This window comes from Tenrec ecaudatus, chromosome 10 (genome assembly GCF_050624435.1).
Source record: "Tenrec ecaudatus isolate mTenEca1 chromosome 10, mTenEca1.hap1, whole genome shotgun sequence".
NCBI lineage: Eukaryota > Metazoa > Chordata > Mammalia > Afrosoricida > Tenrecidae > Tenrec > Tenrec ecaudatus.
The window spans coordinates 49,740,805-49,752,956 of NC_134539.1; the positions used below are offsets into that span (position 1 = coordinate 49,740,805).

General features: G+C 51.1%; 1 protein-coding gene across 1 annotated transcript in view; it reads left to right on the plus strand.

Annotated features, from left to right (window-relative positions):
- SNX30 (sorting nexin family member 30) overlaps positions 1 to 12,152 on the plus strand; it is a 99,629-nt gene that overhangs the window by 75,296 nt on the left and 12,181 nt on the right. Inside the window, exons 5-7 of the mRNA XM_075560340.1 lie at positions 2,325 to 2,520; positions 3,975 to 4,174; positions 10,973 to 11,059. Of these exons, the coding sequence (XP_075416455.1) occupies positions 2,325 to 2,520; positions 3,975 to 4,174; positions 10,973 to 11,059 (483 nt within the window). The remainder of the gene's footprint in view (positions 1 to 2,324; positions 2,521 to 3,974; positions 4,175 to 10,972; positions 11,060 to 12,152) is intronic.

Sequence of the window (12,152 nt, forward strand, 5' to 3'; positions counted from 1 at the left end):
TTTCTTGAAGGCCTAACGTGTATTCTTTTTCTAAACAAGTATCTCTTAGTAAACGGATCCTCAGGGAGAATTCTTTGGAGTTATTCATGAGGTAAAAATCCATCCTCTTCCCCAATAGTGTAGCTCATGGTCTTGCCTACGTTAGAGATCGCTAGTCCAGAATGGCCTGTGGGTGCAATCATTTCTATTGAACACACCCCCCTAAAAAAGGTGGGGGGTAGTAACCTATGTAGGAAGGATTTGTGAGTGAGTAAATAGGAGTTAGTTTTAAACAGGACAAATTCTAGTTCTGTCTCTTTTAACACCAGGAACCCTGGTGGCGCGGTCAGGGCAAGCAAAGTCAGTGGTCCACCCCCTCGAGAGAGTCGAGGCTACCTGCCCCTGTGAAGCTACCTGCCCCTGTGAAACCTGAATTGGGTCAACTGGGTCACTGATTGGAATCAACTGCATGGCAGTTTTTCTTTTTTTTCCTCCCCTTTTTAGTAGACGCTGGGTAATTTGGTCTCACTTTCATTGGCTTCTGCCATAGCAGATGCACACCCTCCGTCTAGTCCTTATGATGACACGGGCTGAGCCCAACCCCCAGTGTCTTTCAGAAGAAGCCAGTGATGCCGGAGGAGGAGGTGGTTGGACGCTCGGATAAACTGTGTTCAAACCAAAATGTTCATCTGTGTCAGAATGGGTGGAGCAATCAGATGGGCACTATATCCAGCATGCTAATTAATTTGGCTAACTGGGGGCATCGTTCTAAAGATGGACTTGAAAGTGGAGTTTCTACAGTTCAATTAGATCATTTAGATATAGTGTCACGCCAAATATGTTTTTCTGCGGAAGCATTTTCAAGAACCCAGAGCCTTCAGTTGTAGTCATAGGAAGGTCTGGTGCCTGGGGAGGGGGGGTTATTTTGGTTTGTCCTTTTTTATGAAGATCTGTTACTGTGTTTCTGGTGAAAATGTACATAGCAAGTAAGGTTCCCACTTAACACGTTCCACACACCTGGTTCCGTGACCTCGCTGACATCGTTCAGAGTGGCCGTGTTGTCAGTCTTTCTGTCCTGGCTATTCTGCTTCCAGTCATCTAGTTTTGCTGTCCCCTGACTACAGCTGATTTTTTAAAAATCATTTTATTAGGGGCTCATACAACTCTTACACAATCCATACATACATCAATTGTGTAAAGCACAGTTGTACAGTCATTGCCCTCATCATTCTCAAAACATTTGCTCTCCACTTAAGCCCCTGGCATCAGGTCCTTATTTTTACCCCTCCCTCCCTGCTCCCCCCTCCCTCCCTCATGAACCCTTGAAAATTTATAAATTATTATTTTGTCATATCTTGACCTGTCCGACATCTCCCTTCACCCACTTTTCTGTTGTCCATCCCCCAGGGAGAAGGTTATATGTAGATCCTTGTAATTGGTTCCCCCTTTCCAGCCCACCCTCCCTATGCCCTCCCAGTATCACCACTCGCACCACTGGTCCTGAAGGGATCATCCGCCCTGGATTCCCTGTGTTTCCAGTTCCCATCTGTACCAGTGTACATCCTCTGGTCTAGCCAGACTTGCAAGGTAGGATTGGGATTGTGATAGTGGGTCGGGGAGAAGGGGGGAGGAAACATTTAGGAACTAGAGGAAAGTTATATTTTTAATTGTTGCTATATCGCGCCCTGACTGGCTCGTCTCCTCCCTGAGACCCTTCTGTAAGGGGATGTCCAGTGGCCTACAAATGGGCTTTAGGTCTTCATTCCGCACTGCCCCCCTCATTCACTATGGTAAGATTTTTTGTTCGATGATGCCTGATACCTGATCCCTTGACACCTGGTGATCGCACAGGCTGGTGTGCTTCTTCCATGTGGGCTTTGTTGCTTCTCAGCTAGGTGGCCGCTTGTTTACCTTCAAGCCTTTAAGACCCCAGACGCTGTTACAGATGATTTTTTAAGAAGCACTGTATTCACAGATGTAATTGTTTCTTTTACGAGTCAACCTGCTCTTTAGTTAGAGGATGGCCTATGGATATATGGGGTTTAAACAATAGAGGCTGTGGGAAGTTAGAAGGGGAGACGGCATCATCAGCCCATTCTCACCGGCAGCTGCCTTTGCAGGATGGCAGTGAGAAGAAGCGAGGCAGGACGGAGGTGCTGGTGGCCCCTTTCCTGTTAAGATGAGCAAGCCTTGGGTGTACGCTCATGATGCGGCATTCAAAATTAGAGATACAGATAAAAGAATGGAGATAAGGACAAGGCAGGGCCATGCCCGGGAAGGAGGCGTAGACAGGAAGGGCCCTGTCTGTGACAAGCACCATCTGTTTGTCCCCGAATCCTCCTCAGGACCTGAACGCCCACAAGAAACAAGGGATGGCCCTGCTGACCAGAGTGGGCGAGTCCGTCAAGCACGTCACCGGGGGCTACAAGCTGCGCAGTCGGCCTCTTGAGTTCGCGGCTGTAGGCGACTATTTAGATACATTTGCCCTCAAACTGGGGACCGTCGATCGAATAGCCCAGCGGATCATCAAAGAAGAAATCGGTGAGCTCTTGGTTGAAATCTGGGTCATGCCCAGGGCTTGTATAGAAATGGCATTCCCGTGTGCCCATAGGCAGACTCAGGTGGCATGCAGAGTCGACTGAATTAGACACTGTTTCCCTTCAAAATCTAACAGATTCAAGGTGTGGGGGAAGTACTGAGAGCCCCATCCTTTGTCCTGCACCTCAGCCTGGTATTTGCTTTTCACATAGTAAACAACCACGTCTAAGCCGTGTCTCAGGGCTTTTGGCCACTTTCAATCTCTCCACTGTTGCTTAAAACGAAACCTGTTACCAGGGCTCCTAATGCATAGCTGTCCTCTCGCACTTGGGTACTAACCAAAAGCTCAGCAGTTCAAGCCCACCCACCGCTCCGTGAGATAGTCCTGGAAATCCTGCCGGGCAGTTCTACTCTGTTCTCAGTCTGCGAGGTGGCTCTGAGTGACAGTGACTTTTCTAAAGGTGAAGAGTAACTTTAGCTTTAAAATTCAAGACACCCACACAGCCGCCCTTCACCCAACGGCTGACCGACTCACTGCCCTGAAATCCATTTGGACGCATCGCAATCCTGCAGGACAGAGTAGAAGTGCCCTCATGGGTCATGGAGACTGTACCTCTTTACTGGAGTAGAAAACCTCTTCCCTCTCAGAAGGGCTGGAGTGGTTTCGAACTGCCAACCTTGCAATTAGCAGCCTAATGCATAACTCACAACACCAAAGCTCCCTTCCCTTCATCCAAAGGAAGACTAATTTTAAAAACCAACTTGGCCATCTTTTCTAATAGGAACTTTGTGCCAGAGGATCACAAAGTGACCTGTGTGGGCCAAGGTTATGACACGCTGAGCGAATAGGCTTGAAGTGGACTCACCTGCCCTCCCCCCCCCCCCGCTTCTTTCCAATCCACCTCTGCTGACCTGGGGAATTGGCTCTTGCCACCACTTCCTGCCCACCCCTCTCACCCCCACGCACTTTGCTGTGTCCTGGACTGTTGGGCCCCGTTGCTGCTGATATGTCCTCCCTTCCATTTACCCAGTGACGGTACTCTGCGGGCCCTGCAGCAGGTTCTGAAGGTCACTCAGGCACTCCTCACACCTAAGGGCATGTTCATTAAATTCCGACTGTACCGAGGTGTTGGGATGACACCTGACTGAGAGTGTAAGTCTGCTTGTGTAAGACATATAACAAACATACAATGTTTCTTTCCATTATGACTTTTTAAAAAAACTTGAACATCTACTTTGGGAATGTAGCTGGTGGGGGTATTGAAGACGCTGGGTGGATACAGCTCCTACCACTTTTTGTTAGAAAGCATGTGGGCCTCTTGTCCAGAGGTACAGCATCCATCTGGACCTGGCAGAGTGGACTCATGTTACGATGTTAACGGAAGAATGACCAAAGAAGCGCACCTGGTCGTTGCCATTTGTCGTAATGCTGGCGTGTGCTGCTCTGCCCGATTCAGAGTACCTGGTGGAGCTGAGGGAGTACGGGCCAGTGTACTCCACATGGAGCGCCCTGGAGGCTGAGCTGTCCGAGCCTCTGGAGGGCGTGTCGGCTTGTATCGGAAACTGCGCTACGGCTTTGGAGGAGCTGACGGACGACATGACGGAGGACTTTCTGCCTGTGCTCAGGGAATACATCTTGTACTCTGACTCCATGAAGGTAAGCTGGCTCCTTCTAGCACACTTACATGCCATTCTTGGTCGTACCTCAAAACAAAACAAAAGCCCAGCTCGCAAGCCAATTCCAACTCTTCCTGACCCTGTAAAGCAGCGGTTCTCAACCTGTGGGTCACGACCATAATGTTTTGGTTGTGGGAACCACCACCACACGAGGAAGGGTGGCGGCACTGGGAAGATTGAGAACCGCTGCTGTGGAGACTGCCCTTCTCCCCGGGAGCAGCCAGCCTGTGGGAGAGCTGGCAGGCGTGAACTGCAGAGCTTGCTTGCAGTTGGGAGCCCAAGGTCTCGCCCATGTAGGTGATCTTTACCTATGTGCAGGTGGTACAGGTTTTCCCCTTTCTGGGGCTGGGGGCGGCGGGGATCAGACCCATCGAGTGGCATCGAGGACGGATCAGTAGACACGATAAACCATGTGCATGAAGTTAATGAAGGCGAAGCGGTTTTGAATAAATTCTTATTTTTCGCTGGGAGTCCAAGGAGTTGTAATATATTAAATGAAAACCTGACACGGGAGAAGAGTAACGGAATAATTTGACCTTTGTGGAGATTAAAGCAGAAGGTCTGGAAGATAAAGCAGGGGAAACGTGGCAGCACAACCGCAACAGTGGACAGCGGGCACTAGGACAAAGATGTTAAAGTGCCAGGAATGTGACATCCAAAAGCCATGGAGGATTTGTCTCGGAGGTGTAACCTCTGCCTGATGAGAACTTCTGATTGGGAGAAGCGAAGAACCTGAGGAGCAGAAGTGATGGGAGAAGCAAACCTGGAAGATCCTCCAGAATGGAAGGGACGTACTGTCTGCCCAGGGAAAGGAACGGAAAGAGAGCCATTCAAACACATCATTGGGAATAACAGCACACCAGGGAAGGGCTCCTCAGACCGATAGGGAGGGCAGGGAGGAGAGGTGGTGGAGGTGAGACGCAAAAGGAACAAGAACGAGAGTGGCTCCGGGTTAGCAACAGTGCATGAGGTGAGAGAGAAGCATTATGAGGACATTCTTCCCGATCTTGAATTGTGTGTGCAGAGTCAGGGCGGGGAGCAGGATCACATCTTTCAGTTGTCCACCCTGGAGACCGCTGGCTCTGCCGCTTGTGCCAGCCTGTATTGGACAGGCGGGAGAGCATCCCAGGAGCCCCAGGAAGGGGTCAGTCTCTGTAACCAACCAGAAAATGTTGAGAGCGAAAGACGTGACTCAGTATTGTGTATCGATGCTTCCAAATTCCCTTCATACTTTCCAAAGGATGCCTCTAAACAATTAACCGGGCTTTGGGGCAGATGTAGGGCATCCTTGTACGAGGGACCAGGTTAGGCCTTGACACCAGTCTCTGGAGAGAAACCATTGGGTTGTACAGATGGAACAACAGAAAGTCGTGGAGTTGTGACAAGATTATTCCATGACACGAGTCTCTTGAGACAAAGCCGTGCGTTGCACAAATGGGCCCACAGAAAATCGGGAAGTTGTGGGCAGATTCTGTGGTGGCCATCGGATCAATTCAGGCTCGCAGTGACCTCGTGTGTGTCAGGGTAGAACTATTTCCATGGAGTTTCCAATGGCTCGCTTTCCGCACCAGGCTCATTTTCTAAGACATCTTTGGGTGGACATAATTCTTGCCATTTGGTTAGCAACCATGCACGGTAAGCTGTTAGCGCCACCCAGGGGCCACCACTTGAGAAGGGTGTGAAAATGATAGAATAAAAAATTACAAGTCTGTACAAAGGCAGAGAGAATGGCATGAGTCCCATGTATCCATCACCCTTGCCTCAGCACATTTCACCTGGTACGAAAACGTGAAGTTCATGACACACATTCAGGCGAAGGTAATAGATCTTGAAGATCACAGAAGATACGGGCACTGTAACAAAGTATGGTGAAGAAAACATATGGTGTCCACATGTCAGAAAGAACAGCACCTGGGTCTCAACTAAAGAGGTGGGGGAACTTTGTGCCCAAGCAAGCGACCGTCTCTTTGAGTGTCAGGTCCACCCAGAGGAAGTGCTCTAGCGCTTGTGGTCAAAGGATTAAAAATAACAAAATACGATCTTGGAGGAGAGAGTTGCCATAGAACTTAGGCTCTGAGCACCCAGTTTGCAGAAGGCCTCTTACAAACACTGTACTGGAGAGATGTAGCTCCTTGAACAAGGGAGTGACAGGTAGCAGGTGAGGTCAAAGAGATAGATGGCAGCCAGGTCATGTAGCAACTTAAAGGCCAGGGTTAACAAGAGTCTGGGTTTTATTCTAAGGAATAAAAGGGAGGCCACTCAGCTTTATGGAGGGAGAGTTATACATGGTACAGTGTTTACCTGGAAGGGACGATTTTCAACGTCGTATAGAGGCTGGGTGACAGGTAGTAGTAGACCCATGAGCAGACTGTCACATGACAGGTAGTAGAAGACCCATGAGCAGACTGCCACAGGACACCAGGTAGCAGATAGCAAGGGTGCTCTGCTGTCATGGATGAACAATGAAAGCAAGTGTGTAGAAGGCTGTAGCTCTCACCCAAGCAATGACATGACCCAGTCCCCTGATCACAGGCTGGATTAGAGACACAGCATCGAGGCAAAGGGGGCCTAAGGTGAGATTCACCTTGGACCAGTTCTCCTCAAGTGCTGCATCCCAGAGGGAAAGCAACGATCCAGGCATCTCCAATTCACAGCCCGACGGCGCCTGCAGAGCCTCACTTCACATTTCTAACCACGGCCTCCTGGAAACATGTGCAAAGACGGAGGCCGAGTCTCACCATCTTCACTCCTAAGGGCTGGATTCCAAAATAGATCACCCCGTTTTTCTGACAGCCTCCCATCTAGTCGGCACCACAATTCACTGGGCTCAGGTGAGCATCCCCTGTCTCACAAAGTAAACATAGTAAGATGCAGGTTTATGAAGGATGCATGTGGATGTCATGTTTTAAAGGACCACAGGGAAAAGTAAGTAGAAAGACTCTGGGATTTCCCAGTGGTGACAGGGAGCACCGGTGTGTAAGCATCCGCTCTTCCGTGCGACCTCGACCAGCGGCGCAGTCCGTGCAAAGCCTCCATTCCGGGACAGAGGGCAGAGGGAGAAAGAAGCGACGAAAGGGTGCAGGCCCGGACGCTGCAGCAGACCGAGAGCTCCAGAGGGACTTCAACGCCTGGGTGCCTGTGATTTGTGGGTAACATTTGGATCCCCCAGTCTGCTTCTGCTCTTGAGTGTTCTCTGACAGCAAACCCTGTGGAGCGAGCCCGCACGTCCCCGTGCCCCCCCCCCGCCCCCGCCCCGGCTCTAGCAGTTGCCAGCTCGTTGCCCGTCCTGCCAACCTGCCTCCCCAGGGCCACTTCAAAGAAAATGCCACTTTCTATTAGAAACAGGGGCACGCTTTTTGTTTCTGAACATGAATGAATAAAATATATAGTTTGCCGTGTATAAAAGAAAAAAACGTGCAAATAAGTACAGTACACACCTCGGAGATGCGAGCATTCTTTTTAAGAAAGCAAAGGCGCCGCAGGATCGCGCCTCAGATTCCCTCCTTCGTTGCATCACGGCTTTTAACAGGCCCTCCCACCCGCACCTCGCCGAGTCAGAAGCAATGGTCGTGTTGTTGAAATAATGTTAAGTCTCGCCTCTCTCTCCATCTCTTTCCCCCCTTTTCAGTGTGTTTGCTGAAGACGAGGCATTTGTCCCATCTTTGTTTCCTTTTTAAAATCATTTTATTGGGTGCTCGTGCAGCTCTTGTGACAATTCATACATCACTCGAACCAGGCATGTTTGTACACCTGTCGCCTCCATTCCTTTCTAGACATTCCCTTTCTATTAAGCCCTTGGTGTCAGCTCTTCTCCCCCCCCCAAAGCCCCCTGATGGATTATTATTATTTTCATCTCTCACACTGACCGCTGTGTCCCGTCCCCCATGTGTTCTGTTGTTCCTCTCCCTGGAGAGGGGTGTATGGTTATGTGTTGATCATTGCGATTGGTTCCCCCTTTCTCCCTTCCTCTCCCCCGCTTCCCCCTACCCTTCTGGTATCACTATTCCCACTCCTGTTCCTGGATTCTGTGTGTCGTGAGCGCCCATCCCTTTCTATACCTGTGTCCATGTTCCAGTCTGGTCTGAATTTTGAAGCCACACTGGGGTCATGGTAGTGGGGCGTGAGGAAGCCTCAAGGAACCAGAGGAAGATAGTGTGTTTCGTTGATGCTTTATTGCACCCTGGTGATTCATCCCTTCCCTGTGCTCCCCTTCCCCCCGTCTTTCTTTGAAAGGAAAGATAGTAAAATTCCGGATGGCAAGGACCACTTTGAAATGACGAAGTCATTGAATTTATTTAGTGTCCAAGGGGCTCTCTTGTATTGATGTAAAGTGCAGCCTCCCGGGTCACCGTGTGTGCAGTCTCTCCCTCCCCGCTGGATTTTGGTTTTCCCCACGACCCCTAGAGCGACCTTACAGCCCACCGACTACTTCCCCTTTAAGACATGAGCTGTGTGGAGTCAAGGCTGTGTGAGTTTGGCCCGTTGCTGCGCCCCCAGCCCCTGGAAGGGGCACCAGTAAATACTTGACTGAGCAGATGGAGCCAGATGAACTAAGGCAGGACCGACAGGCCCACGCGAGGATGACTGCAGGGGCCGACACAAAAGAAATGAGTAAAGCGTCTCTATGCACCTGGTTGATGTGCGGTCACCTGCAGGGCCGGCGACCCCCATGAAGACCCGGAGCTGAGATGACCCACATGTTCCGAAAGGCACACAGGGAGGGGGGTCCTCGCTGCAGATGCCGTCTGGATCAGAGGAGCTCTTGGACCTTTCAACCTGCTAGAGGTCCCAGCCCACCTCACAAGCCACATCAGTCGGCCCAGTCCTGTCAACAGAGCCCGTGGTGTTCCCGTGGGAGGCCAGTCCTCGCAGACTGCTGTCAAGTGTGGACAGAGGCGCTTTCAACAAGAATGAAACTCTTAAAACAGCTTAACTTGATTATTCAAAACAAGTTTCCCAGCCCTGAGAGTGGTTGGGCCACAGACTGTGAAACCGCAGCTGTCCTAGGGTGCAGGCAGGGCCCCAGTGAGTCACTACCATGCTATTAGCCCGCGGTGCAGCCTCGAACAGGTCCCGCCACTGTACGTCTTGTTGGCTACCTGGGAATGGGGTCTGGGCATGTGGGGCTCCCTGCCCTGCTTTGGGGGGACACCTCTGGGCTGGGTGGGACTTGTTCCATCTCCTCTTCGCACCCGGCCCCTAAGGGCTTTGGCTCCCTCAGCAGAGGGGCTAAGAGGCCCCAAGCTGTGCTGCTGTCACATTCCAACGTGGTGGTCGAAGATCATTTCTGAAAGATGGAAACCATCACAACCCCTGGCAGTAGAGGAATGGATCCGCAAGCGGGCACAGTCACCCAATGCCAATGGACTAGTATGGGCGTCTTCAAACAATGATGAATCCGTCAAATACCTTAAGACATGGACAAAAGTTAGTGAATCTCATTAAGATACATATTTTATGACACCTTGATTATAAAGGGGGGAAAATAGTTTTCACACCAAAGGATGAGACTTTAATGACGACCACAACACAAGGCCAGAGGGGAGGGAGGGAAGGAGGGTGGAAAAAGGATTTCAAAAACACATGTAGGGTACATGGGTGGAGGGGGTTAATGGGATCCTGACTCTGATTTGATGGATATTTTTCCCCCTGGCATTCTATTCCACAAACAAAAGGGACATATATATAATGTAAATAATAACAAGATTACATAGCAGAAGTGAAACTGAAGAGAGAGAATGAATATATTGATGAATTTTGGGCTTGTGATGATTTTGGTGGCACATTCAGTATTACACTGTCAGCACTCCTCCCAGACTGTCCCACCTCAGGTGGGGTCTGTGTCTCTTGGCTCTGTGCACATCCAGCCCATAGCCAACAACTCACTGCCTGACCCCGTACAGAGGACAGGATAGACCTGCCCCTGTGATTTTCTGAAACTGTAACTCTCTATGGGAGTAGATAGCTTTTTCCCACAGGGCAGCTGGTGGTTTTGAACTGCTGACCTGCGGTTAGCAGCCCAACATGTAATCCTTGATACCACCAGGGACCCCACATCTGGCCCATCAAAGGCAACAGATGAGTGGCTAATGGATTAAGCCGTTCAACCAGGGATTGATTCAGTGCCGGCAAGAGGCACGAACTTCCTTGCCTTGGACTTTTCCACTGAGCGTTCGGAGGGTAGCCTGCCATGTGACCTGCCAAGCTCCACAGCCTGCCACTGCCGAGTGCTCTCCCCAGTGGGAAAGCCTGGAGCCCTCCCATCAGTGTGGCTGCGGACAGGCACTCTTTCCCTCCTGGCCCTTCCCAGAATCCTTTCCCCCGAGCATCAGGCAATTGCTGGCTAGAAATCCTATCCAAGTGTGGTTCTCCTTGCCTCCCTCCTCTTCCCCTGCCTCTCCCAGAGTTCAGGTCACGTGTCACCTGGTAGCCTACATGACAAGGCCAAACTGCCCCGGGTGTGGGTGCATGGCTGGGCCTGCCTGTGCTGTCACTGATTTGGGGAGGGTTAGGGTTAATAGAGCTCTGGTGATCTAGCGGTTACGCGTTGGGTTACTCATCGCAAGGTCGGCAGTTCAAAACCACCAGCTACGTTTCTAGTCCCCAAAGAGCTCGTCTCTGAAGTTCACAGGGGCAGTCCTACCCTGTCCTACAGGGCTGCTGTGAGTTGAGTTGGCATCCACTCAATGGCAGTGAGTTTGCTTCTGTTTAGGGGCCTGAAAGTTGAGGCTCCTCTGTGGACTCGGTGTTACCCGTGTCTCCTCTCTTCCATCCGCAGGGCGTCTTGAAGAAGAGGGACCAAGTGCAAGCAGAATATGAAGCCAAGCTGGAAGCTGCGGCTCTGAGGAAAGAAGACCGCCCCAAGGTCCGGGAAGACGTGTGGGTGGGGTGGCCGCGGCTGTCTGCGCGTGCACACTCTTGTTCTAGATACTTCCTTGACTGCTGAAGGTTGGCAGTTTGTGCTTGGCCAACAGATCCGTGGGGAAAGACCTGGAGACTTGCGTCTGTAAGGATTGGTCCAGGAAACGTCCAGGGCCGTTGGACTCCATTGCATGGGGTCACCATGAGTGGAAATTGACAGGGTGGCATAGAACAGCCGCTGGGTACAGCGCAGATGGTCAGTGTCCATGGGCTCTGCCAGTCCTCGGAATTTTCTTGTTGGCTCCCCTTTAGGCCTCATTTCTGAGAGTTCTAAACATGCTGTCAGGGTAGAGTTTTTCGCTCTTTCCTGATGCATAAATATGTATGTTAGCACATAGTAGGACCACAACTTGTTTGGATGGAGGCAGGAAGAGGGGAAGGCAGCAGTCATTGGCTCGTCAACACAGAAGGCGGAGAAGCACCATCCTAGCTGGTGCCTGACGCCCTTCCGCGCCATGTTTGGTGCCCAGGTAGGGGGCTGGGTGGGGTGGGTCTCCGTCATATGGGGGTCACTCTGCTTGCGGGCTTCCTCCTCCCCATTTGGGTGAAAAGGGAAAGGAATGAGGTCAAAATGCAGGTGCGTACCGGGCGCTGAGCACTTTTTAGGTAGGACCTCGTTCATTTCACACAATAATCGTTTGGTTTCACTCACTGCCATCGAGTCGCTGCGACTCCTAACGACCCGATAGGACAGTAGAACTCCCCCTGTGGGTGTATGAGACGGTAACGCTTTATGGGAGTAGAAAGTCCCGCCCCGTCCGTCTTCCTCCCTTGTTGTGGTTGGTGGTTTTCAACTGCGAGATCTTGCGGGTTGCCACCCGCTGCCATGTAACCATGACTCCACCAGGGCCCCAGGAGCACACTGACCTTCAGCAGGAGAGCCCCGGTGGCGACCGACCGGCAGTCAGAATCTGGAGCTGTGTGGTGCTCTGCCCCCGCTGCCGTGTGTGATTGGAGACAGCCTTTGCTTTACAAAGACGTGGGTGGTAACACTAGTAAGGTGAATGGCAGGGGCACTCAGGGAAATAGTTTGGCTT